General features: G+C 35.5%; 2 protein-coding genes across 10 annotated transcripts; both read left to right on the top strand.

The window, feature by feature from the left end:
* The first annotated feature begins 5,681 nt into the window (after positions 1-5,681).
* LOC129792638 (uncharacterized) lies at positions 5,682-9,665 on the top strand. Its single transcript, XM_055831929.1, has 4 exons — positions 5,682-6,589; positions 6,669-7,184; positions 8,276-8,698; positions 9,438-9,665. The coding sequence occupies exons 1-4, from the start codon at positions 6,332-6,334 to the stop codon at positions 9,588-9,590; spliced, it is 1,350 nt and encodes a 449-aa protein (XP_055687904.1). The 5' UTR covers positions 5,682-6,331; the 3' UTR covers positions 9,591-9,665.
* Positions 9,666-9,748: 83 nt separating this feature from the next.
* LOC129792607 (serine proteinase stubble-like) lies at positions 9,749-26,775 on the top strand. Of its 9 annotated transcripts, XM_055831833.1 has the most exons (8): positions 9,749-10,268; positions 11,543-11,743; positions 14,260-14,701; positions 23,021-23,340; positions 23,952-24,732; positions 25,625-25,984; positions 26,062-26,198; positions 26,256-26,775. In XM_055831833.1, exons 3-8 carry the CDS (start codon positions 14,624-14,626, stop codon positions 26,437-26,439), a joined length of 1,860 nt encoding a protein of 619 aa, XP_055687808.1. In that variant the 5' UTR covers positions 9,749-10,268; positions 11,543-11,743; positions 14,260-14,623; the 3' UTR covers positions 26,440-26,775. The 9 variants fall into 9 exon arrangements, with proteins under 9 accessions (XP_055687808.1, XP_055687805.1, XP_055687811.1 ...); XM_055831830.1 differs by lacking the exon at positions 11,543-11,743 and having other exon boundaries at positions 9,749-9,987; XM_055831836.1 differs by lacking the exon at positions 11,543-11,743 and having other exon boundaries at positions 9,749-10,011.
* The last annotated feature ends 70 nt before the right edge of the window (positions 26,776-26,845 follow it).

Here is a 26,845-nt window from a genome sequence, read left to right as displayed (position 1 = left end):
TATCCCTAATTTATAAAACAAAATTTAAATATTTCTTCAAATATATGGAAATGAAATAATAAATTGCCAAGAATCAAAATACGGAATTACAAAATCCTGCAAATCTCTGCTGGGGCATCCTGTACAACATTAAATGCAACCGATGAACCACATTAGACATTCCTGGAACACTGCTAAATAACGGAAAATGATTCTCACGAATAGAAAATTTTTCTCACGAATAGAAAATTTTTTGATTTTTTTTGCATAACTCTGTGGAAAATTACAAAATCCTGCAAATCTCTGCTGGGGCATCCTGTACAGCATTAAATGCAACCTATGAACCACATTAGACATTCCTGGAACACTGCTAAATAACGGAAAATGATTCTCACGAATAGAAAATTTTTCTCACGAATATAAAATTTTTCTCATGAATAGAAAATTTTTTGATTTTTTTTACATAACTCTGTGGAAAATTACAAAATCCTACAAATCTCTGCTGTGACATCCTGTACAACATTAAATGCAACCTATGAACCACATTAGACATTCCTGGAATACTGCTAAATAACGGAAAATGATTCTCACGAATAGAAAATTTTTCTCACGAATATAAAATTTTTCTCATGAATAGAAAATTTTTTGATTTTTTTTACATAACTCTGTGGAAAATTACAAAATCCTACAAATCTCTGCTGTGACATCCTGTACAACATTAAATGCAACCTATGAACCACATTAGACATTCCTGGAACACTGCTAAATAACGGAAAATGATTCTCACGAATAGAAAATTTTTTGATTTTTTTTTACATAACTCTGTGGAAAATTACAAAATCCTGCAAATCTCTGCTGGGGCATCCTGTACAACATAAAATGTAACCTATGAACCACATTAGACATTCCTGGAACACTGCTAAATAACGGAAAATGATTCTCACGAATAGAAAATTTTTCTCACGAATAGAAAATTTTTCTTACGAATAGAAAATTTTTTGATTTTTTTTGCATAACTCTGTGGAAAATTACAAAATCCTACAAATCTCTGCTGGGACATCCTGTATAACATTAAATGCAACCTATGAACCACATTAGACATTCCTGGAACACTGCTAAATAACGGAAAATGATTCTCAGGAATAGAAAATTTTTCTCACGAATAGAAAATTTTTTGATTTTTTTTTACATAACTCTGTGGAAAATTACAAAATCCTGCAAATCTCTGCTGGGGCATCCTGTACAGCATTAAATGCAACCTATGAACCACATTAGACATTCCTGGAACACTGCTAAATAACGGAAAATGATTCTCACGAATAGAAAATTTTTCTCACGAATAGAAAATATTTTGATTTTTTTTTACATAACTCTGTGGAAAATTACAAAATCCTGCAAATCTCTGCTGGGGCATCCTGTACAGCATTAAATGCAACCTATGAACCACATTAGACATTCCTGGAACACTGCTAAATAACGGAAAATGATTCTCACGAATAGAAAATTTTTCTCACGAATAGAAAATTTTTTGATTTTTTTTTACATAACTCTGTGGAAAATTACAAAATCCTGCAAATCTCTGCTGGGGCATCCTGTACAGCATTAAATGCAACCTATGAACCACATTAGACATTCCTGGAACACTGCTAAATAACGGAAAATGATTCTCACGAATAGAAAATTTTTCTCACGAATAGAAAATATTTTGATTTTTTTTTACATAACTCTGTGGAAAATTACAAAATCCTGCAAATCTCTGCTGGGGCATCCTGTACAGCATTAAATGCAACCTATGAACCACATTAGACATTCCTGGAACACTGCTAAATAACGGAAAATGATTCTCACGAATAGAAAATTTTTCTCACGAATAGAAAATTTTTTGATTTTTTTTTACATAACTCTGTGGAAAATTACAAAATCCTGCAAATCTCTGCTGGGGCATCCTGTACAGCATTAAATGCAACCTATGAACCACAATTAATACTCCTACAACATTAAACATTCAGCTCCTTTAAAATTCGGAAAATTTACCGGCTTTACTTAAAAAAAAACTTTTCCAGTAAAATAATAATTGCGAGTACTTTAGTAGCAAAATTTTTAAAATTATTTTTATTGTGTCTATATATCATACACAAGGAAAGATAAAGACTAGTAAAATCAATTAAACTTCTATATCTATTTATCTGATATATCTTTCTGTTGTGTCGTTACCTTTTTAGAAGATGATTTGTAATTAATACAATAATTGGAGCCTCGTCGCCGTTGGAAGGTTCGCACAATAAAAGATTTAGGCTTCTACTTTGGCTTTAACTTCTAATTCAATTTATTTAAAATTCACGAAATTTACAAAGGTCAGTGAGAGAGAAATTCAAGTGAAGTAGCAATGGTTCGGTGATCGTTATTTATACCGTCAGGGGGTTGGAAATCTCCCGTTCCCGGAAGATGCGCGCGTCTGGGGGAAGCGCGCCGAATCGAATATCGGCGGGAGATTTGAACGCCGATATTACACCTCCCCCCTTCGAAGGAGTTGGCACGACATCCTTCAAGGCCCATCGGTCCTATTGGTGATCGGGCTGTTGAGTGAGGCACCGGTGTGGTTGGTGTCTCGGGTGTAGACGTACCGTGTGGAATTTGTGGAACTTCTTGGTGGGAACCATTGTGGAATCTGTTGTTCTGTCAAATCCACAATCTCGTCGGAACTTCCCAACACAATTGGAGTTTCCTGGGCTGGATTTCCTGCTACAGAGGGATTTGATGGTCCAGGTGGTGGTGAAGTGTGTGTAGTGCCAATTTGTAGTGGAAGAAACATGCCAGAGGGAGCCATAGAGTCGGTGTTTTGCAAAGAATGGTGACGTGGGCGTGCTTCAGGTGTGCCAGTGTACCTGAGCATCAGCTGACTGACGTGTGCACGTATAAGGTTGCCATTTGCGAGCCGTACGTTGTATTGGACGAACCCACGACGTTCTACGACGATACCTTGAGTCCAGCTGAGTTTCCCATCGGGTGAGTACTTCTTTGCGAATACCTCCTCCCCCTTCCTGAAGGAGTGTTTCTTGGCACCGTGACGTCTCTTGTATTCATCCTCCCTCTCTGTATTCATGCGTGTAGGTTCCACGTGACGCGATGAATGTCGGCAAAGGTGTGCTTTGACAGGGGACTTGCTGGCGAGAGCGCAATCTGTGCAGTTCCGGACTATTGACTCAATGGCCTTGCCTAAACCTGGCCAATAAATGTATCCTCGAGCCAATGACTTCATCCGTGATATGCCAGGATGAGATTTGTGGAGCTGCTGGAGGATTTTGTGCCGGAAGCTCTCTGGAATTGCCAGTCTGTCCCTGAAAAAGACACAACCTTTGATCAGCGAAAGAGAGTCACGTACATGAAAAAATTTTGCAACTTCCCTTGACTTGATGGCTTTTGTGGATGATGGCCAGCCACCAGAGATGTAACGTGAGACTTCCTGAAAGATTGCAGACGATTGCGTTGCTCTTCGGATTGACTTGAAGCTCACGGGAAGTTGTGATGCTGCATTATTCACCACAGTGTCGTCTTGGAGAGCATCTGCGGTAATGCTGGCGATGATAGCGTCATCTTGATGTTGCTTGCGATTGGATGAGATCAGCCTTGAGTGATCTATGGGTGAGGATATGCCGGATGATTGTTCCTCATCAATCACGGATGCGATGTGGTATGCCACTGGGGATATATTGGCCTTCAGCTGGATGTTGTCTGTGGCTTTGGTGCACAGAATTTCCTCGGAGCTGACCACGACGGGGATGGATTGCTGAGAATCCCTGACAGCTGATGATGTGTCAATGTCGCGCTTCATGGCCTTGCAGAATGCGCTGGGTGGCACATCCCACAACCCAAGAGAATCGATCCATTCGATGCCAAAGAGATTTGATTTGGTTGCCGGGGAGACAAGACATCTGCCCACAATCTCTTTGTTGATGAGACTCACACGACATTCAATTTCTCCATCTATGGGAATGGGATTTGATTGAGCATCGCGCACAGTGATGGAAGCTGGGCTGAGACGGGGTTTTCCAAGGATTTCCCATGACTCGTGTGAGATCATGGACATGTCGGCTGCGCAGTCATATTGGAACTCCATTGGTGACCCGTTGATGAGAGGCACGAGAAATTTTCTATCGACTTGGTGAGTAGAAAAAATTGCGTTTGCTCGTGCATCGAACTTCCGTTGGTTGTTCTTGGAGAATTTCTTTTTGTCTGAACTCACTGACCCCTCCGGATGCCGTTGGTCATCCCGGTTGGGTGGACAATAGCCTGTCTTGTGTCCAATTTTGCCGCAATCAATACATTTCGACTCTTTGTAGGTGCACTCAGCCACAAAATGCATTGCTCCGCACAAAAAGCATGGACTTGGAGGACGCTCTTTTCGGGGATTGCCATTTTTGCGGACTGCTCCAATGAATGCTGGTGGAATGTCGACTTTGGAGTCATTCTTCACGTTCATCAGCCGTTTAGCTTCTTCCAACATGAACTCCAAATTGATCGTCCCTGCGGGTTCCGTCTCCAGCTTCGTCAGCAGCTGCTCACGCACGAGAATATATCTGTCGCTCTGTAGGCTGAGGACGAACATCAGTGCCTTGAAATGGTCCGGCGTGCATTCCTGCAGCCGGAAATCCTCGCAGTGACGATTGACGACGCCGACATGAGTGGCAAGGTCATCATCGTCACGAATCACTAACTGCAAGCACTTTCTGCGGATGCAGAATAGCGATTCTCCGCGCCCGAAGAGTTTCTTGAGCGTCTCCACAGTCGCCGCAAATGATTGTTCTGAGGGGATTCGTGGCAGGATGTGATTGGCATATCGCTCGTATGAGGGTGCGTCGAGACGCCTGAGCAATAGCCGAACTCTCGCAGCGTCATCCAGATTCCTGCCGTCCTCGAGGAATGTTGAGGCGTAGCGTTGAAACCACGCACCAAATGTCAAGCTCTGGTCTGGATCGTAGGAGAACATCTGAATGCTGCGTGAAAGTGCCTCCAGTGCCACTTCAGAAGATGTAGAAGCCTTCGTGTCACGCTGGTTCTTTAGCTCCTCTAGCATCGTGACCATTTGTCCCAGAATAGTCTCTAGAGTAGCGGTGGACATCCTCGTCTGCCAGTTGTTGTGTCGTTACCTTTTTAGAAGATGATTTGTAATTAATACAATAATTGGAGCCTCGTCGCCAGTTGTTGTGTCGTTACCTTTTTAGAAGATGATTTGTAATTAATACAATAATTGGAGCCTCGTCGCCGTTGGAAGGTTCGCACAATAAAAGATTTAGGCTTCTACTTTGGCTTTAACTTCTAATTCAATTTATTTAAAATTCACGAAATTTACAAAGGTCAGTGAGAGAGAAATTCAAGTGAAGTAGCAATGGTTCGGTGATCGTTATTTATACCGTCAGGGGGTTGGAAATCTCCCGTTCCCGGAAGATGCGCGCGTCTGGGGGAAGCGCGCCGAATCGAATATCGGCGGGAGATTTGAACGCCGATATTACACTTTCTTAGGAATCTGCATAACATATGCACCTTATCTTATCACCGCCGCTGCGCCTTTTCCTTTGATAAGACGCAACCACTGAGTGATAAATTTTTTGACAGAAAAGAGTACATACAACATTATGATATATCAAACAGAATTTTGTGTTAGTTGCGCAAAAGATACGGGAGACGTGCCATCACAATTCATATCCATCTCACGAGTTTCTCAATTGATTGCTTGTGGAGGCATTGTGTCCACCAGTTGACGTCCTAATTAATCCTCAAGTGTAAAATTGTTCACTGAATTGTGTGGCACAGGGTGACACCATATAGCCAGTGCATTTCGTGCTTCGTTGAAGTATTGTCACTCTTATCGCACTTTGAAGAAGATAAGAGCTATGAATCACCTTGCGAGAAATTATTTCTGAACTGGCTCAGCAGTGAGAACATCCATATACCAAGTTAGCCCAGTGCTGTTGGGTCCATTATAGCTTCATGATGTTCGTCGTGTTTGTCCGCCAAAACAGCCATACATTAAATCATTTTTCAACTGGTTCTCCAGCATCTCAATTTCTGCGCTAAGGAAGCAGTGTTGGTTTTTTTGTGAATTGTGCTAATAGACACTGCGTCACCTACAACTAATTAAAATTCCATTGAATCATAAAACGTCTCCATTTGAGGTGTGCTTGTAAAATTACAAAAACATTCCTCACAAGAGTTTAAGCCAAATTTGTCTCGATAAAAATTAAATAATTATTTCTTTGCATTGTTTGAAGTGAAAATTACACCTGTGATCGATTAGTAGGACTACAAATTGCTGTATGAAATTGGTGTTGTGAATATCGAAGAAAAACTAACAATGTCACTGCCATTTGGAAAGATTAAAAACCTCCTTGGAGCATCAGATGGTGGCCGATCTAGTCGTAAAGTCTTTGAGAAATTGGAACCTGTAGTTGGATTTAAAATGAATCTAGTACCTGGGAATGTTCCTACAACACAGGAAAGTGGAAGTCAAAATGTTGCATCAACTATACCCGAACTTTGCGTACATCTCATTGGTGCTCGTCATTTACCCGCAACCTTTGGCCTAAAGTCTGTTGAAGGCTACATGGTAATGGTACGTGGTATTCGCGGTAAAAAAAAAACATTTATGGCTCCTAAAATTGATTTCTCTAAAATAATTTTAAACCCTACAGGTTAAACTCTTTCCTGGGACACTTCGCTACAATTCACCCATTGAGACATCTTCATGGCCGCAATTTAATGAAATCTTCAAATTCCCCATGGGCAGCTCTACGAAGAGTTCAATAAAGCGTCCGAAGAATCCCACAAATGAACAAACCCTACCTCAGAAGCTATTTAAGGGGCATTTTGTAGTCCTCACTGTATTTGCTTTATTGGAACTTCCACCAAATGCCACCTTTGGAGCTGGGATGCGACAAGCATACCGATCAATTAGACGAAAAGGAAGCCTTCTCCTTAAAGACATCAACAAATCTGCAGTACCTCAACCTGAAGAAGAAATCTCTAGTGGAGAAATTCTTAAATTAACCAAAAGTGAATCAAGAAGAAATATTGGATCAGTCACATACTTTCTAGATCCAAAAATTTTCAATGAAAACACAAAAACAGGAATTTATTATTCAGATGAATTTTGGTTACCACTTAAAGATATTACAGTGACGCCAACAAGTAGCACAATAACCAATTCAGTAAGTATTAATTTATTAATATAATGTATATGTGCAGTTTTTAACGGTTGAACTTTTTCTTTCAATTTTTGACATTCCTTTTCTAACGTTTGACATTTATTTTTCTAATTTTAACATATTTGACGTTCATTTCTTCATTTTTAACAAACACTTCTTCTCATACGTTTCAAGTTTGTTTTAACGTCTGACGCTTTACTTTTCTTACGTTTAATTTTTTTTAATCAGTTAAAAGTTCTCTTTTAATTTTTTTAAAAAATATATTTTGTTTTAAAAATATTTTTTAACCTTAAAAAAACCTAAGCCGACTGAATTTTTAAGAAAAACTTTTTTTTTCATATTTTGACTCTAAATTTTAAAAATCTATTAAAATTCATTGAATAAATTAAATTAATAAACTTTGTTTCTCAAAAATTGCCTACTTTTTCAAAAAAAAAATCTTTCAATCTGTAACGTTTTTTTTTTTGTAAAGAAAAATTGTGAAAATTGTTCTAAAACAGAAATCTTAACGTAAAAGTCATGAAATTTAGATAAATTAAGAGGGACCAAAGACAATCCCAAATTTGTCATCTAACAATCATCCGTTCAAGAAACGCTACACTCATACACTCATGAAATTCATGCTTTTTCTTCCCCTTCGAGACAAGCAAAATTGATGGCTCCTTCCTCCCTCAGAAGCGCACAATAAAAAAAATGCATTAACATGCAAAGAAATGTTTTCATGAGCACACATCCAACATGGCTTTTATGATGGATACGGGGAATGTTTCTTGTATTTTCTTCTATAATTGCTATTTCTGGAGTCAAAAAGCCATACAAAAACCACGAGACATGGTGTTTAAGAAGATGTTTTCAGATATTTGATATTGAATCACAAGTAAATATGCGCCCTTATGTAGTTTGTCAAGAAGTTTTACATACTGAATGAATATTTTTTTAATTTTAACTATCATAAGTTAAATTGGTTAAATATCTTTTAACCATCTAATCGAATTTAAAAAAAAAGTAATTAAATAGAGATAAAACAACGAGAAATAATAATATAAAAGTAAAAGTTAATCACACTTCTACTTAATTTAAAATTCTATTTTTAGATCAACTCCAGCACCAAAGGACAAGTTGAAGTAATTCTTGAGCTACACGACCCCATTGAACTGGCAGACGACACTGTGTCTCAGACCTCAGAGAGTCGCTCTACGTCTTCTAAACCATGGAGCTTCAGTGAAGTAAAACGTAAAATGCGAAATGTTACGCGCAAGGAGAAAGTCACCCACACTGGGATGTCCTTCATGATAACCATTGCAAAAATGCGCTGTGCAATCAAAGTTAAGGAGGAATTTGAAAATATTGCGGGTACGATCTACGTGAAAATGTCCATCTTCGAGAGGGATATTCTATCCAGCACGTGGCGCAGTGATCCATTTCTTCCATCGCTCTCTACTCGATGGAACCCAAATGATTCCACCATTCGCATTCCACTCAATAACGTCTCAGATCTCGATCACATTTCCATTAAGGTCAGTACTGAATAACGATCACTCACCATTCGAGTTCAGAAAGAATTATAATGATGAGATGAGATGTGGCAGCAAAGTTTCACTGAAAAATATTGAAATTTTCAGAAAGTTTTGAAATATTTGTGATAAATGAAAAACGGTCGGTTATATGTACGTTCTAAAAAAAAGTCTTAAAAAGCTAAAAAGTATTAAATTGAAGCCATCAAATGCTAGATTTATGCTAAGAAAGTTATTTGGATTTCAGTCTTAAATAGACTCAGATTGAAGAGTAAAAACCTAAAAAGTACTAAATTCAAAGCGTAAAATTGCTAAATTCAAACCCAAAACGTATTAAATTTAAGTCAAAAACGTTATTCGATTTTAAGTATGTATAAAGATGCTCCGATTGAAGAGCAGCAGCCTTTAAAAGTACTAAATTCTAGTCGTAAAATAGATAAACTCAAACAAAAAAATGCTAATTTCAAAACAAAAAATGCTAAATTCCAACCAAAAAAATATTATAATTATTTCAAAAAAGGTTTTACTCCTAAAAATGCTCAGATTGAAGAGCAAAAATCAAAAAAGTACTAAATTCGTTTTTATTCAGTTTTTAGCCAGAAATGTTTATGTGAATGGAAATATTCAGATTATTCGTCAAAAAAATTAAAATATTCATCATGAAACATTTAAAAATAATCTTAATATTTTTAAGGCGATAAACCCATTAAGCTGAATTTCTTTTTCTTATTTTTTTCCGCAGATCTCTGTTGCCACCAAAAGCAAGATGGGCAAGAAAATTGTTCTTGGGACACTCATAATGGGTTCGCAAGGAAGCTGTGCAAAATTGGAGCACTGGCAATCGATGATTGAGTCCCGCGGCTCACCAGTAGCCATGTGGCATAATTTTGAATAGTATGGAAGCAACCCTACAGTGATTAATTCGCGTGTTCCGAAAACCCCTAAAATAAAATCTTTGATGGCAAGAAAATATGTTCTCAATCTTTGAGAGGGAAATGGCACTGCGTTTCCCCGCATGCCTCATCACCCGCCACATGGGAAGCACTCTCAGAGCGCGTGTGGAAGGCGTTTTGCTTTCCGCGTGTGCTCGCGAGTGGTGGGAGCCTCAAATGTCTGGCTGTGGGTTTTGCGGAACGATGAGATCTCTTCAGTACTGAGACGGTCGAGCAACAAGCTACACACGCAAAGTCTCTCCAAAGCCCGCGCAATCGAATGAAATTCCCACATCAACTTCTTTTATTTCCATTTCTCTTCTTCAGTCGTGATTAGAATTAACACTGATAAGGGATAAGGTGTGTGGTAGAATCTACTATTCCGTAGGTGATTCTCATGTGAAACCTCAGAGATTCAACATTTTTGATTTTCTGTGTATCTTGTGATACGTGAACCAAAGTGCAGAGTGACTAAAAATAATATATGTATACCGCTATTTTCTTCTTATTGCAAGGAAAAATAACTCCTCATGCTCTAACACTAACAATGCCATTAGTGTGGCTAAATTTAATAAAAGTCACCACTTACAATTTCCAAGAAAAACCACAGCGCTAAATGCGCTCAAACGGAAAGATCTTATGTATGTATGTAATTAAAAATTAATTTCGTGGAAATTATAATTAATTTGCGGTATTTTCTCAGTGATTAAAGTAAATTATTAAATTTTTCTTTTGACAAAGTGTCAATAGGGGATATTGATAACGTACAATGTTGTAGAAATCCCAAATAGGCTTATCAAGTCTTATGTGCTTGTCCCCCCATGCAAAATACACATGAAGCTATTTTAAAGAAATACATCTATATCATGCCATACGATAGTCATGACTTGGAGATTTTGCAAATAAGATACGAATGGTATAAAATTACTCTAAATGTTAGTGAACTCCTGCCAAGGGTAATCTGCTGAGTCTAAAATATCTAGAAAATTTAATTTACAATTTAACCTGAGCCTTCATGCTAAAATTAAAATTTAACCCTTTCAGGTTCATTAGGACTATGACCCAATCATGAAAAAATTTATTTTATTAATTTTAAATTCATTTAATTAATAGTTTCCAAATTGAAAATACGTTAAGAGTTAACGTATTTGGAAAGGCCAAAAAGACGTTTTGACTGAAAAATGCCCTATGAGAGCATTTGCAGAAGAAACATCGTGATAAAAAAAAGACCGCATGTTTAAAGGTGTCTCTGTCTTAGGCTTAAATATAGTACTTTTTAGGCTTAAGCTTAAGTATACTTTTTAAGCTGTTTCTCCTCAAGATTAGCTTTATTTGAAATTAAAAACGAAATAGTTTTTTGGTTTGAATTCATTACTTTTAGGATTGAATTAAGCACTTAATAGGCTTAGATTAGTACTTTTTAGGCTTGAGTTTAGTACTTTTTCGACTTCAGCTTTTTAATCTGTAACTAAAATTTTAAAATCTTTAAAATCTTTTATTCTTTATGACTAAAAATTAAGATATTGATGTAGCAAAAAATATTTTTTTTGACTAAAGACCAATAAATTTTAATTCTTTCTCGAATCATTCAATACCTACTGAATTTTATTTTTTTTTATTTTATTGTAAGAACTATCTAATACACGATTAATAAAAATTAAAACCTTTCTTGTTTATTTTAAAAAATAAATCGAAATGTCTTTTTTTCTGTTAAAACCCTTTTTTCAAAAAAAAAAACATATTTTTTAAAACATCACTAAACATTTTATAACTGACAATGAAGACTACGAGCAAAGATTTACGTTTAGATAATATGTCGCGAAGTACGCCGGGAAAGGAATGTAGAACTTTGTAATTACGTAAGAAAATGATTAACTGTATTTTGGCAAATATTTTATTTTCACATTCCTCACAGTGACGAAAAGATCCCTGAAGACAGCCGTGTGTATATTTACTTGGAATTTGCGCTCCAGAATTACCATATTCTACATCACTGCTACATCTACACAGCACATCGTGCACTCTGAGAATTATTTTTCAGGCACGTCTTGTGTGCGAATATCACGGATCAGACACCGCCAAAGATGGTCATTTTTCAATTGGCCTCGGTTGGCCGGTAAATTTCTTATTCTCATCTCATACAGAAGCCGCAACAATAAGACAAACCTACATGCATGCCAAATGTTCCATACCAAAAAGCCCCAATATCTCACAAGATAATCTCTCGTCAGAATGTGAAATCTTCTCTCTCTCTCGTCAAGTACATTCCCGTGATGTTTAGATGCGGACAGCTGAAAAGTTGTTTATCGCATGGGTAATAACATGAAAAATTCCTCCGTGTAAATAGTTTTCTATATAGCAATTTCATTCATAAAAAAGGAGGGAAGGTATACTAAATACCTTCTCCTCGGGGGCGTTGTAAATTATACGCAGACAGTATAACAAAAATTCTAGAGGCAAAAATTTTAATTACACCACCATTTAGAAAACATTACTCATGTCTACATTAGCATGTGATTCTTTTTTTTTAATGTTGAAGGACAAATGCTGTGAATGCGAGGCACATCTTCGTTTCCATGTGACCCCAAAAACGACTGGACTTTCATGCGTGTCCTTATTTGGGTAAAAATTGCAAAACCGCACTGTAAAAGTGCAGTGAAAATTACTCTTCTCACACAAGGTTAAACCTAATGTGAAAAGTAATCAACTAAAGAAAATTTGCAAGGTGTGTTTCTTTGAATTGTTTGCATTAATTTGGGAACTTTTGAAGCATATTGAAAAAAAAGTTGAGAAAATTATCATAAGAAAATTCAAAAAAAATTAATTCAATAACTATTAAAGGTTTCAAATGAAAAGTTAACCCTTTGAGCATATTGTAATATTCTTAATTTTCTCTCATTTTTGTATTCTTAACGCTTTTTATAGTCTTTTAACCCTTTCAGGTCCACGATAAATCTAACGAGCTGATTGTACTAAAAATAATTTTTGTGGGTTCTTTTCAGCTCAAATAAGACATGTTTGGCAAAAAGTCCCAACTCAAAAATTTTCGGTTTTTCGTCCTTCCTGGTCCTATGAGTCCCTGGGGATGTTCTTTTGTAGTCATACAAGCATAGTCTTGTACTGATTTGGATTCAATATTTAAAAAATAAATACACAAAATGAAATATTTTCAAAATCGAGTCTTTGGGTCAGCGTATGACCCAATGGACCTGAAAGGGGTAAAATATTTATTCTGTTTTGTTAATTTTTATAGCCTTTTCATCAATTTTATATATGAAACTTGAATAACTTTTTATTGCATTTTCCTCAATTTTGTAAAAATTCGAGCACTTCTCCACCTATTAATTGTTCTCTTAATCTTTTTATTGATCTCGTAATTTTATTACACTTCTCGTTACATTTAATCTACGTCTCTCAATTTTATTAATATTTTAAATGTTTTTTTTTACCTTTGATTCTATTGCAAACATTGTAATTTTTCTTGCACTTCTGGCAATTTTATCGCAATAATTGCAATGTTTCTTGTACTTACGAATTTTATTAGACTATTTCTTGCAATTTTTACCATATATCCTTGTGTTTAACACGTTTTGAGCCACAACATTCTAGCAATTTTCCCGTGGAAGAATTGTCAGTTTTTTTAATTAGATGTCTAAAAACCCCCAAAGGGTTAACTCCATCAGTTCAACAGCAAACCCTTCCGAAATTAAACTATTTTCTCGCGATTTTCTTTCATTTTTCGCAATTAAATCACATATTTTTCATCAATTTTTCATTAAACTTTTCTTAAAAATAAATTTTAATATACTATTTTTTATCATTGATCCTCAGTTTACCTTTTCTTCTCAAAAGAAAATTTAACAAAGACTTCTTTTGTTTTCTTATCTGCAACCAAGTTGGATATGCAAACAAACCTAAATGAGAACACGCACCACACACCAAATTTTCATATTCAAGAGATCTTAAATAATCATGCAATTTACTTACTTTGAATGACTTTTTTTATCATTACTATCTTACACATTTCGAACGTAAAGAAAAAATTCAGATTCTTTCAAACTTGATTGGAGGTATAGAGAAAAAGAAAGTTTCATTGATTAACGTGTGGCATTGAGAAAGACAAAAAAGTAGACTGCATTTCAGCAGCATAAGCATAATTAATTATGAGCACACCCAAAAATAAATAAAGTAATTTGTAAAGGTGTAAGTGTGATTCGCACACCTACTATAATAAGATAAAGACTATCGCAAGACCATATGAAATGTTTAATGATAATTTTGAGGCCTATTCACTCTCACGTGCTCTTCCATCACCGAAACTCAATGAGTTTTCAAGGAATTTTTAACAAGGATATATTTTGATACTTTTTATTGAGATACTTTGAGATTCCTGTGGGGCGTGATTGTGTCCATTGGGATATAATTTGAATCACATGATCAAAGGTTTTTATGCTGTAAATTTTCATATGTCGGCTTGGGTGCAATTGTGTTTGGCGCCAATTGAGTATTCCACCCACATCGTAAATTGTTCACTGCGGGCAAACTCGCGAGAGAGACATCAAAAACTCATAGAGTGATCATTTGGCATGAGACAGAGGCTGAGGGAATCTAAAATTGCTATCGTATTCACAGGCATGGAAAGGAGAGCCAACGGTCAAAAGCAATTTTGAGTGTCTAATATGTGAATTTATCGATCGATAAGAGACGCAACAGACTCGCAAAAAAACCCCATCAATCAACCCAAATTTTGCTTTAAAACTTACATGTGTAAAAAAGTGCTCTTTTAAACCCATATGCAATAAATTTGCGATGAATGTTGATCCGACGCCATTGGTGCGATGTGCAACATTAATTTGCAATTGTGCGGCGCTCAATTAACGCCCACAGATGTGATTCAGTGAGAGCCACACGAAGTCATAATATGTTAATTCTTTGGTGGATTTGAGTGATAAGGTGACAAGCGTGGCCAACGATTAGTACACAGACAAAAACCATAATGGATAGGATTATCTCGAAGATAGTCCTTTTGATTCTTCTTCTTCCTCACTTTGCAACACCCAGAAAAGACAATCAGGTATGTTAAAAAAAAATCTTATTTTCTGCAAAATTTTTTGGATTATTAATTGTAGGGGGGAGGCGCCTATTTCGGACCTCCAAAAATTGAAGGAAAATACGAGGAAATTTAAATAATGGGATGGAACGAGGTTAATTAAGTTAATTGCATAAATCTTAATCAATTCTACGTAATTTAATTTTTTTTACATAATAAGCTTTACCGATTTTAAGTAGTAGTGGATTAAAAAAAATAAAGTGGTCTGAATTACGCCGTCCTCCCCTAATGATTTCTTACCTTCATTCAGAAGAAGATTTCCTGAAAAATTTAAATTCAAAATTACATTCAAAAACGTAAAATACTCAAAAACTAATTTAGAAAAATATCGAATGTACGATTCTACTTAACTACTCAATCCGCTCAATCTGAGGCAATTGACGAAATTAAAATAAAAAGAGTTCAATGTGCGTTAGTAAATTAAGCTGTATAAAATTGGCACTTGTTGATTGATTTTGACCCGATATTGCTCTTCTCACAACTCATGTATTTTATTGATGAAAAATAATTAGGTCAATGTTGATGCAAAGCCTCTCAAATGTCTTCATCTTAGAGAACTAGAAAAAGCTTCTTAATTGATTTTTAGAAGAAACTGGATATGTAATGAATTAGAATAGAAAAGACTTTTTTTTCATTGGAAATGACCATAAGTTGTAATCAAATTTAGTTTTAGTTTAGTTCTTTTCCGAGAAGTGACCGCACTTTTCTTGAATCTTTGGCAATGCCTCACAATAATTTTAAAACAAATTTTGGCTACGACTTGGTATCATTTCTCATGATATTTGCATGTCTCTTTATTATCATTGATTCACCCATACATTTAAAAATTTATTAAAAAAAAAAAAAACTGATTTGCAAAGTCAATGGCCTTTAAATCTGCCAACTTTGAAGTCGTTTAAATTATACTCTTTAGAGAGAACAGAACCTATCACGACTCGTGATGGTGATTTCTCTTAGTTTCTTGGAGATTTCGCTTTCAGCAACTTCACAGAGTTGTATTTCCTCATTTTTCCTCAATAAGCCGCTCAAAATAAACTCTTTTCTTAATATGCAACTGCCCCAGAGAGCTGCAAACTCAAAAACCCATCCTTTTAATGTCTTTTGAGTGGCAGTATGGAGAAAATGTTGCAAATAGACGGTATATTAGAACATAAAGCAGTGATAATCATTAAGATAACAAATTATAATTTCTTGAGCTATTTCACCACTTCATCGCAAAAGCCAGCGATGGAGAAAGACTTTTCGTCCATACGGTCGGCATAGAGATCAGCGCTAGGCGTACCAGAAATCAATTAACGTACACCGAGTGGTCCATATAACAAGATCAATCTCAGTGCAACTCTCCGCCACTCTTAAGACTGAATGACCAGGCATGAGTGGGCGGAAGTGAACAAAAAGTGCAGAACATGATTTGTATAGAACCACTTTTATTGTATATAATATGTATTATATATATAGAATATATAATGAACACCAATATACCATTTAATCGTCACGCGATCACGGTGCCGGAAAGTCTCTGAAATTGCTCTCTTAAGTTTTTTTTTTAACTTATGTAATGATTTTACAAAAATAGGGTATTCTTGTAAAGTAATCTGAACTACTTTCATATCTTTTGCATGCTTTACATTTCCGTTTGATGCATCCTTAACATTAGCCATATATCATTAAATATAGCTAATTGGATTTTAAGACGTTTAAGACTTAACGCAACTCACGCTAACGTAATTATAGCACTAAAGTATCTCACTACCTACACCGTCTCTTAATAAATATCTTGTGTAGAAATTAAGGTGTAAAGAAGACTTAAAATTGCCAAGATAAAATCTTTTATTCATTCGTCACAATTCTAAATTGAAAGCTCTATTAAAGAACAATTATTTTGACTGATTTTCTAATGTGAAGTACAGGGTGCCCATTGAACATTTAAAACATTTTTAAGCGCCTCAATAGCTCTAATGTAGCCCAAGAGAAATAACTAAAAGAGAGGTTAAACCTCAAACAAAATCGAAAACGCTCAAATTCTATACAATTCGATTTAAATAATTAAAATAATTAATTTTTCTTAATACAAAATATTGATTAAAAATGAGCTCTTTTCGTAAAATGCGTTTTCAGGTTTCCATTGAATTTTCTCATAGCAGATTGTGTGAAAATCTTTAAACGCATTTTCTAAAAATTGCTCGCATTTAAAAAAAAGTTTTCTTTTAATTATTTAAATCAAATGGCGTTTTCGAATTTTTTTGGTTTTAGAGAACATTTCGCCTAGGCTAAATGATATCTTCTCTCACTTTACTGTGTGTTGTTCATATCCTACTAATTCATTACTCTACCTTAGTGTGAATTTCATTTTAAGGTACATATGTAAATGATCTGAAACATGAAAAAGTCACGTAAAACAAACTGATGGGATGGACAAAAAAAACTTTTGGCATACATACATGTCGAGACCTAAATGCAAATAAATGGCACTAATGGCAAATACACAGCTTCACTACGATTGCGTAAAGTATATTTTCAGAAAGAAATTAACTTTAGAATTTAAATGCATTTAACCTCTAGGCCGCCAAGCGGGGTCGTTGAACGACCCCAGCCCTATACTTCGTGCTATAACTTAATAAATAAAAAAGATACCATTCCCATCTTTTGGAAATAAGTTCTTTGGTTATCTGAGGAGGTTGTGTAAAAATTTCAGCTCAATCCGTCCACCACAAGAAAAGTTATTAAGGAAAATGTAGAAGAAGGGAATTCAAAAATTGGAGTAACGGCCATGCTGCGGAAAATTTCTTAGAATGAAGTTAGTCACATCATAAATCATATGGTTGAAGGGGGTTGAAGGGTTCTGTTTACTTTCTCACTTTACCTTCTCAGTGTCAGAATTATCGCGAATAAGAAACATAAACAACATAAAACATAATTAGAAGCATATAAATGTGCAAAACAATAAAGAATATTCGAGAAATATTGCCATTTATCACGGTGCGGGAAGTGAGGGGAATGTGGGGAAGTAGTGAAAAAAAATAGCAGTTGCGGTCAACTTCGTGGCAAATTTCTCAGGAAGAAAGTGTGAAAAATGAGTGAAAAATGTTTTTCCCTAATATCTTCTTCTGCGTGTTTCCGGGTGGCGAATTTGTGATGCAAGGGGCAAGAGGACTATATAAGGAGTCTAAAGGTAGTGACCCGACAGTTCCCGGTTTTATAGTTTATGAGAAAATCGACTTCCTTCATGGGGTCGTTCAACGACCCCACCTTGGCGCTCTAAGGAAGCTCCAAGGTCTTGGCGGCCAGCAGGTTAAACTCAATTTCATGTTTTATATTTAAGTCCACAATTTCCTTAAGTTTTTTTTTTTAGATCGTGAGGCCCTTTATGCTTTATGGATATAAAACATCCCAATAAACAATTGATTGAGTCAAAAAATGCTCATTATGATTGAATCAAACATGTTGATCAAAAATTGATAAATAAATTATTCCATTCTTCAATCCCACAATAATCCGTCAATCATACAATTTTTGTCAGCTGCTAGTCAATCTCTTCTTAATCATTTTCCATACAAAATACTATTTTTTAGAGATTGATCAACCATTGAGAAATTATTTTTTCAAGAATATTGATCAATAATTGATTATCTATGTGACCTAACATTGAGACAATATTGAATCAATTTTGCTACTGGAACAAAAAATACTTAAAATATTGTAGCCATGAAAGCCCTGGAGTTTTATATGGCCTACTACTTGCCCGCCGATATTTGTTTTTCTACTCCTTCATGAGAAACTTTATTTTCCAGCGACACTTTGATTTTAACTTGCTCAATCAATTTTATCTATCTAAATGCAATATTTGTCAGTTCTATATATACGATCAGACGATTTTTTTGGATACGAGCTGATTAGATGTATCCATTGCACCCCTATGAATACAAAATTCATAACTTATAATAAGACGAATGATGCTCAACGTGTGACATCTTTGGGGTATACATATCAGAAGAAAAAGCTGAGACGGTCGCTTTGTTGACTTGCTTGTTGATTGCTGCTGACAAAGCATATTAAATGGAACCGGTTAGAAATTACAGAGAGCACGCTGACTCTAAATTGAAATTAATTGAGTTGTCATTTTTTAAGGTGGTCTTTCAATCAATTTATTAAATTTAACTTCATTCTCCTGATTCCCCCCGTCCTCTTCTCATGCGCGCACAATCCGTTATCTCTTACACAGTATGATAAAAATATATAGGTAGGGAAGACAAGAAATCCCATGATGAAAGTTTCTCACATCAAATATCATTGCATTACTAGTCATTATTTAACAAATGGAATTGACTCCGCGCCGTGTTTGGATTTCCATTCATTCATCCAACACATCACCGCCAATCCAGCGAGTATATATTTGATGAAAAGAAAGACGAACATCTATTTTTATTTGCAGACTATCTGTATTTCATGATCAACCAGAGAATTAATTTCATTTTACGTTTAAATTGTAAAGGAAGGGAGTTTTGGGAATGTTTAAATTAAAAATTAAAAATCTGGCTGATCTTTTTTTAAGAAGATTTTTCTTTAAGCCAAAGTAAATCAGAAGAAAATGAAAAATCCTATACTTTGCAAATCCTGAATGAATTTTTGAAAAAGATCAACAATTTTCGCAATGGAATTCATTCACGAGAGCATATAGCATTTGATGCCAGAGAGGAGTGTAAAAGTGGGCGATTGAGAGTGATCTCGCGCGATCACATACAGGCATAATGCTTGCAATGGAGAACCCAAATAAAAGAGACAATTATTCGCCTTGTGCGTTGGTGTGGCCCAAAGTGATCAACATCTGAAGGAATGTAATGTTACCTACCTAAGACGAATTTATTTATTTTACATCGAAGTGCAGAGACACGACAAATTCTAATGATCATTTAACACACAACAGATCATTCGGCATAGAACAGTGCGCTCAAGGCATGTAGGGGAACGTGGCCCAATTGCGACCCCCTAAATTCTGTTTCAGAAGGATTGAAAAAAGTCATATTAAAATGAATTAAATCTTCCCAAGTTTGGTACCATTGGAAAGGTCATTTAATAGGCTAACTTTGTTCTATAGATGCAAACATTCTATCTCTTACCTGTTCTGAGTAATAATGGAATTAAAAAAAGTTGCTAAAATTGCACTTTTTCACCACGGTGTTCTAATTGCGACCCCCCGAGTGTTCTAAATGCGACCCCCTTTTTTTGCCGTAATTTGTGGGTTTTTCACTAGTAGATCACATTTATCACAACTATAAATAGGGAAACTGCCATGAATTACCCGGAAAAGCCGGAAAATCAAGAATTTATTTTCATTCTTCCCCACATTTGTTTTGACATTTCGCCCTTGAGGTGACTACACACACTTTCACACACACCGACAATTGCGCACTCACTGACGTAATTCCCAGAAAATCCACGAAAATTCTTCTGAGGAATGCGTAAATTACACTAACTGCACTCCCCTTTGGCTGTAGGAACATTTTCACTGCGAAAAAACTTTCAAGAAACGTGAAAAAATATTGATTTTCCCGAAATCAAAACACAGCGCGGTCTGTGTGAGAGAGACACTTCCACACCACTACACGCATGCGCGACTGCTTTACCGTGGTGAATGGTGGAAATAGACGGTCCGAATTGAAACATTTTGGGGGTCGCAATTAGACCATTCTGCATGTATTACATTTTCACTTAATTACTTAAAATACCTAAAATCTTTCAAAAAATTGTAAATCAAGTAATAAACTAGACCCTCTAAGCTACAGAAACGCGGCGTAATATGAGACATAATAGTGGGAAAAAAACTCATATCAACTTAGTTTCTAAAATCAGAAAATGTCGGCCAAGTGCTGAAAATGAATTTTGATTTTTTATTAGTTCTATTGTGTACCAAATTAATTTATTTTAGGCGCTAACATTACCTTACTATAATATTTTCATAATGTAGTGAAACTAATTTTATAATATTTCGTCATTTACGAGAAAAAGGGGCGGTCGCAATTGGGCGGCGGTCCGATTTGGGCCACGTTCCCCTAAACAACTTTCTCATGTCTCTGAAAATATACCTAATCTTTCTTCAGATATTTTCCATATACGAGTACTAAAAAGAAAACAAACACACGATCATCGCCCCCGCAGTGATCACCACATATGATTGCAGTGAATGAAGATGAAACAGTAATCCAATTTATTTCATTCATGCGGTAAAACAATCAATGAGACGATCTCATTTCAAGTCTCGTTTAATCAACAAATATTAATCGAAAGTATATCGTAAAAATCACTCAAGATGATCGCTTTTGTTGAACGATCGCCGTATGTGTTGTATGTACTTCCTAAAGTTTTTTGACTCTCTAAAAAAGCAGATGGAAGCAAATACGGCAAATTAAGTTAAAAATGAAAACAAACATTAGACAAGATGCAAATTAATGTTGCAAATAAAATTAACTAAATTCCGACACAACCATTTAGAATTGAAAATATCGATAAAGGATATTTTTGAAAAAAAAATTTAATTTGACATAAAAAATTGCTTTTTATGAAAAGAAAAATGATTTTTGAACCCCAAACAAACGATCATTAATTCAAAATAAACAACTTATTAATCACTTCAATGTGACACATTTTTCATTAGAATGTCGCGGAAGAATTTCATGAATCGTTAAATAGAGCATGACTTTGTAAATTTATATTCATGTTGTATACATAACATTTTTGTTAAATTACATTTTAGATACCTACAAAGACATACGTACATGTATTATTAAGAGAGAGGCATGTATTAATAAAGAGATATACATAGATCATTCCAAAATAAGTAATTCCACAAAAAAACAAAATTAAATCATCTCTTTTTTTAAGAAATATTTCGTTAATCATTTTTAATTATTTTTTTAAAAGTCTTCAGACCTATCCCATCCTATATTTTATTCTCTATTTTTTCAAGAAGTAAAAATGCTTATATTGCATGCATAATAATCATAAGTAACGTTTATATTAGTTTTTACACAATTCTTCTTTCATAAATATATTACAGTGTTAACTCGCAGTAACGTGATAATGTTGTTCCTGTTGTTCGATTTTAATTTTCAGTTAATCTTAAAATATTTCCACATAATGCCGAGAATTAACTGAAACTACCGGGCACGTAGCCAGGGAGAGTTTATGGGCGTCTAAACAACTTAAAAGAGGCAACTTACGTTTTATTCAGAAGTCAAAATAAATTTTTCATGCAAAAATGCATTTAAAAAAAATCTTAAACAATCGAAATGAAATATTTAATGTGACACAGTCAAAAGTCTTAAACTTAAGAAAAGCAATGTCAGACGTTAATACGAACGTCAAATGTTAGAAAAGAAACGTCACAGATTAAATAAAAAAGAATTGTCAAATGACAAAAAATACCAAATCGTTTTTTTTTTTTAATCAATGTTCAAGAAAATAAATAAAAAAAATGGAAAATGTTACAAAAGAAACATTTGACGATAGAAAAGAAATGTCAACAAATGATAGAAAAGAATACTCAAACTTTAGAATTTCATAAAATTTTTTTATAAAAATGTTGATTGCACAGGGTTATTAAATTCAATCTTTAAAAACTTCGTTTCCTAAACCATTTTTAATTCATTTTCAATGTTCTTAAACTGCCAGACTATTTTCCAAGTTTTGACCTAGCGAAAAAGCATCAATATTAACTGAAAGAAAAAAATGCTCGAATACGATGTAGTACGAGACACCACTGTACTTTTTCCTGTACCTATTCAATAACTTCGTACAGCATGGCGCAAGCTTATGCGAATTTTATTGCCTATTTGTGCGACCATTCTCTTATATATTTACATACATAGATACACCTTCAATTGAAAATGCATTGAAATGTGTAAATGCGTGCACTGAATGACCAGGCTCCGGGCCATGGATATTTTTCATTCATTTCTCCACGTTAGTAACTCGCCCAAGTTAATTGTTTACGGGACGCCTTTATGGGGGATACTTAAATAAGTATAGAACTTTAGTCACGCATGGTCCAGCAATGAAATTCAATTTTCTCAAATCATTGATGGTCATTTTGTGTGCGATCGGTGATGATCGCTCTGCCAAGTGTTCCCATAAAATCTACTTCATTGATGGATTCATTTCGAGGTCGCACAACTTTAGCAATGCTTTAAAAAGCACAACTTTGATAGATTTTGCTATATGAGAGCAATATTCTTTAACGAAAAACTTTTTTTTTACACAAATAATGTTTTTTCTTTAATTTTCCAGACATCTAACATTCAATCTGAACGTTTGAATTTTCACGAAAACGTCACCAATGAATCAGATCCGGCACTTCCACAACATTATGCAGATGATGATCCAACAAACAACCAAAATGATCTTCGTGATCTCCATCGCGAAGGTGTGAGACTACCTGGGCTATCGCGACGTTGGAGTCACCGGAGGCGTTTGGGTGGTGGAGACTTCTCACCATGGTCCACGTGGTCACAATGTGACAAATATTGCCGGCAGAAACGCGAACGTTTCTGCTTAGTTCGCAGAAAATGCAGAGATACGCGGCATTATGAGGAGCGACAATGCCGCAAGTGAGTGTCTTATTGCATTATTATTTATTCGTGCAAAATTCATAAGGTTTGGAGAGATCTTTGGCAATTTTTTAATTCTTTTTTGACCTTCTACAAGGTAAACTGTATCCCAGTTTTTCCTCTAAAGAGGAAATTTTCCATATAACAACGACTAAACTCCTTTAGTTATAGTTCATAGAATTTTCCTCTGAAAAAATGAATAATTAAGTATTTAAGCACAAAACTAATTTTTATCACTGAGGTTTTCCAAGGTTTTTCCTAAACTAAATTCCTCAATGAAACCGGAAGATCCTTGATCATAAGAAATCATTTATTTAGGCCGTTTAGGCTTTCTGTAATAATGGCCCCTCCTCTTTTAAATTCTAAAGTTCATAACTTTTTTTTATTTAAATATGTAGGTATACATGATCATGAAACCTCAGACAATTTATTCCACAAGCTCACACTCTTACTCTCTAAACCAACATAAAGTTTGCTGGCTGTGAGCCAAAAACGCCATAAGATGAGAATGCCCCGTATGTTAGTGATCTTCCAGCAATTTATTTATCAGGGAAAAATTATCAAAGGGAGTAAAATGTGTCTCTAATTGCCTACTTCTCAATTAATTCCAGATGTTCATCCCGCAATAGTCAGCAGCTACCAATTGCAGACGAAAGCGACTATTTTGCAATTGATAGTGAAGTAATCCCGAAGAAGGAACTTCTTGTGAAAATTGTGAAAAGAAAACGAGATCACAAAAAATCACGACGCCACGGTCGAAAGGGGAATAGCACAGAGATTGGGGAAATTCTCTGGAATAGTCATGATCACCCTCGATCTTCAGCGAGTCAAGGACTTATGAAGCGGCTGGGGGATATTGTGGATGAATATGATGACGAAGACGATGATGTGCTGCTGAAGAAAATCGTGACACGTGGTCGTGAGAAAACTGTGATTAACATGCCCACGGGTCGATACCGTCGGGTGTACTCAAAGTGGAGCAAGTGGAGCAAATGTACCGCCAAATGCACCACGAGACGCTTTAAAAGGTGCCGCATCCCAGAGATATGCGGCCATGAAGTATTGAGGGAAGTGGCGTACTGCTACACTGAGGGGAGCTTCTGCCAGGAATGGATTTCTTCCCAAATGCACACTCCAGCGAGACCTCCAGCACGATCAGCTGCTCTAGCTTTGGATCCTTTCTTCACGTCCAGGCGAGATCTCAATGCAGTCTCGGTCAGTCCGTTAACGCCAACTGAGGAATATCCTGAATTCAGACCACAAAATCTTAAATGTGGCATTCCTGCAATTAGACCACGAAAGGATTACTGGCGTATGCTGAAAATCATTGGAGGACGAACCGCTAGAAGAGGACAGTGGCCATGGCAGGTAGCCATCTTCAATAGATTCAAGGTAATCATCAAAGGAATTATTTAGATAAAATCTCAAGAACCTTAGTTTAGTTTGTGATTAATCTTTAACGAATTCTAATAGTTCTACGATAATATTAAAAAGGATTTCGTCCCGTAAAGAAAGACCAAAAAATGATTAATCATTTACCTCAATATTGAGTCAATGTACGTCTCTGGTTGATCAAATATTGATCAGTACACAGAAAATAAAAGTTCGTAGCATTGTTCGTCAAATTTCTTGAAAAGTTCGTAACTCCAATGCATTTACATAGGAAAATTAACCTCCAGGTTCGTAAAATGGGGTTAACCTCCCTGGGAGTGAGACCCCATTATACGAACCTGGAGGTGAATTTTCCTATGTAAAAGCATTGGAGTTACGAACCTTTCACGAAATTTGACGAACAATGCTACGAACTTTTATTTTCTGTGTATGTAATTAAGGAATAATTGGAGGGAAGTTGAGAGATTATTGACCAATTATTGAGTCAATGTAGGTATATATTAATCAATCAAATTAATCGACAATAATAAATCAAAAGTTGAGAGATTATTGGGGAATTATTGAGTCAGTTGATCCGTATAGAATCAATTATTAATTAATAATTGATCTATTAATAATCAATTGTTGTTCAACCATTGAAATCAGTACTGATCTTGATGTCGGTGTTTAAGAATATAATTGAAAGGTTTGACCAATTATTGAGTCAATATAGGTCTGTACCGAGAGGATCAATTTTTAATCAAACATTAAAAATCAGTGCTGAGCATAAAATCTATGATTGAGTAGAATTTGAGAGAATTTTGATGAATTATTGAGACAAAGTAGATACATATAGAGAGGTTCAATTATTGATTAATAATTGATCAATTATTGGCTAATATTTCCCATGTAGGAAGCTTTCTGTGGTGGCACACTGATCTCACCCATGTGGATTATCACAGCAGCTCATTGCGTCAGAAAGCGACTCTACGTACGCCTCGGAGAGCATAATTTAGAAGTCAAGGATGGAACTGAAGTGGAATATCGCGTGGAGTACGCCATTAAGCATCCAAAGTACGATAAGAAAACCGTTGACAACGACGTGGCCATGCTGAAGCTTCCACGAGAGATGATCCAATCTGCCTTTATTGGCTTTGTTTGCCTCCCTGAGAAGCATCAACTTCTTCCTGTGGGTGCTCAGTGCACAATTATAGGGTGGGGTAAGAGGAGAGATCAAGATGATGCTGGAACGAATGTACTTCATGAAGCTGAGGTAATGAAATGCGATGAAAGTAAAATAATTTAGACGTTGAAGATCATTCGTAAACGATATTTCTTTTCAAAAAAAAGGTTCCAATAATAACGAATGAAGAGTGTAAAAATGTCTACTACGACTACACAATTACAAAGAATATGTTCTGTGCAGGACACAAAAAAGGACGAATAGATTCTTGCTCAGGAGACAGCGGTGGACCAATCCTTTGCAGGTAAAGTAATTTGCAGAGAATCCAAAGAAATTTTCTGAGATTTATTCAAATCAACAGAGACTACACGAAACCCAACAACCCGTGGACCATCTATGGTATTACCAGCTTTGGCGATGGGTGTGGAAAAAGGAATAAATTTGGGATTTACACTAAAATTCTCAACTACGTGGACTGGATTTGGTCTGTTGTGAACTGCAATGGTGTCTGCAAGTACCACAATGCCGCGGAAACGAGATTCTAAGCAGATTTCTCCTGGCAACATTTATTGCATTTATCAAATCACCGCTTTTCATAAATTCGTGTCATTTTTGTACATAATATACATTTTTTGTCTAGAAAAGAATTTTATTTTTTGCTCATTTTTACTCAATCTTTCATCAATTTTGCATGCTCAGCACTGATTTTTAGTGATGGACCAATGATTGAGCAATTGTTGTCTATCAAAAAGATTGATCAAGAATTCATCATTTATGCACATCTAAATTGACTCAATGTTGAGCAAATTTTGTTTGCTGGGATTAATAGGAAAAAATGCATTTTTTACAACTGCGAGAAAATTAAATTGTTTTATCTTTAATTTTTTTCGCCTTTAAATAATTTTTTGGATTATTTACCCGCCAGGAAGCTCCTGTAATCGAGGAATATAC

The sequence above is a fragment of the Lutzomyia longipalpis genome, chromosome 3 (genome assembly GCF_024334085.1).
Source record: "Lutzomyia longipalpis isolate SR_M1_2022 chromosome 3, ASM2433408v1".
In the NCBI taxonomy this organism is placed as follows: Eukaryota; Metazoa; Arthropoda; class Insecta; order Diptera; family Psychodidae; genus Lutzomyia; species Lutzomyia longipalpis.
This window is presented reverse-complemented; position numbering and strand designations above follow the sequence as displayed.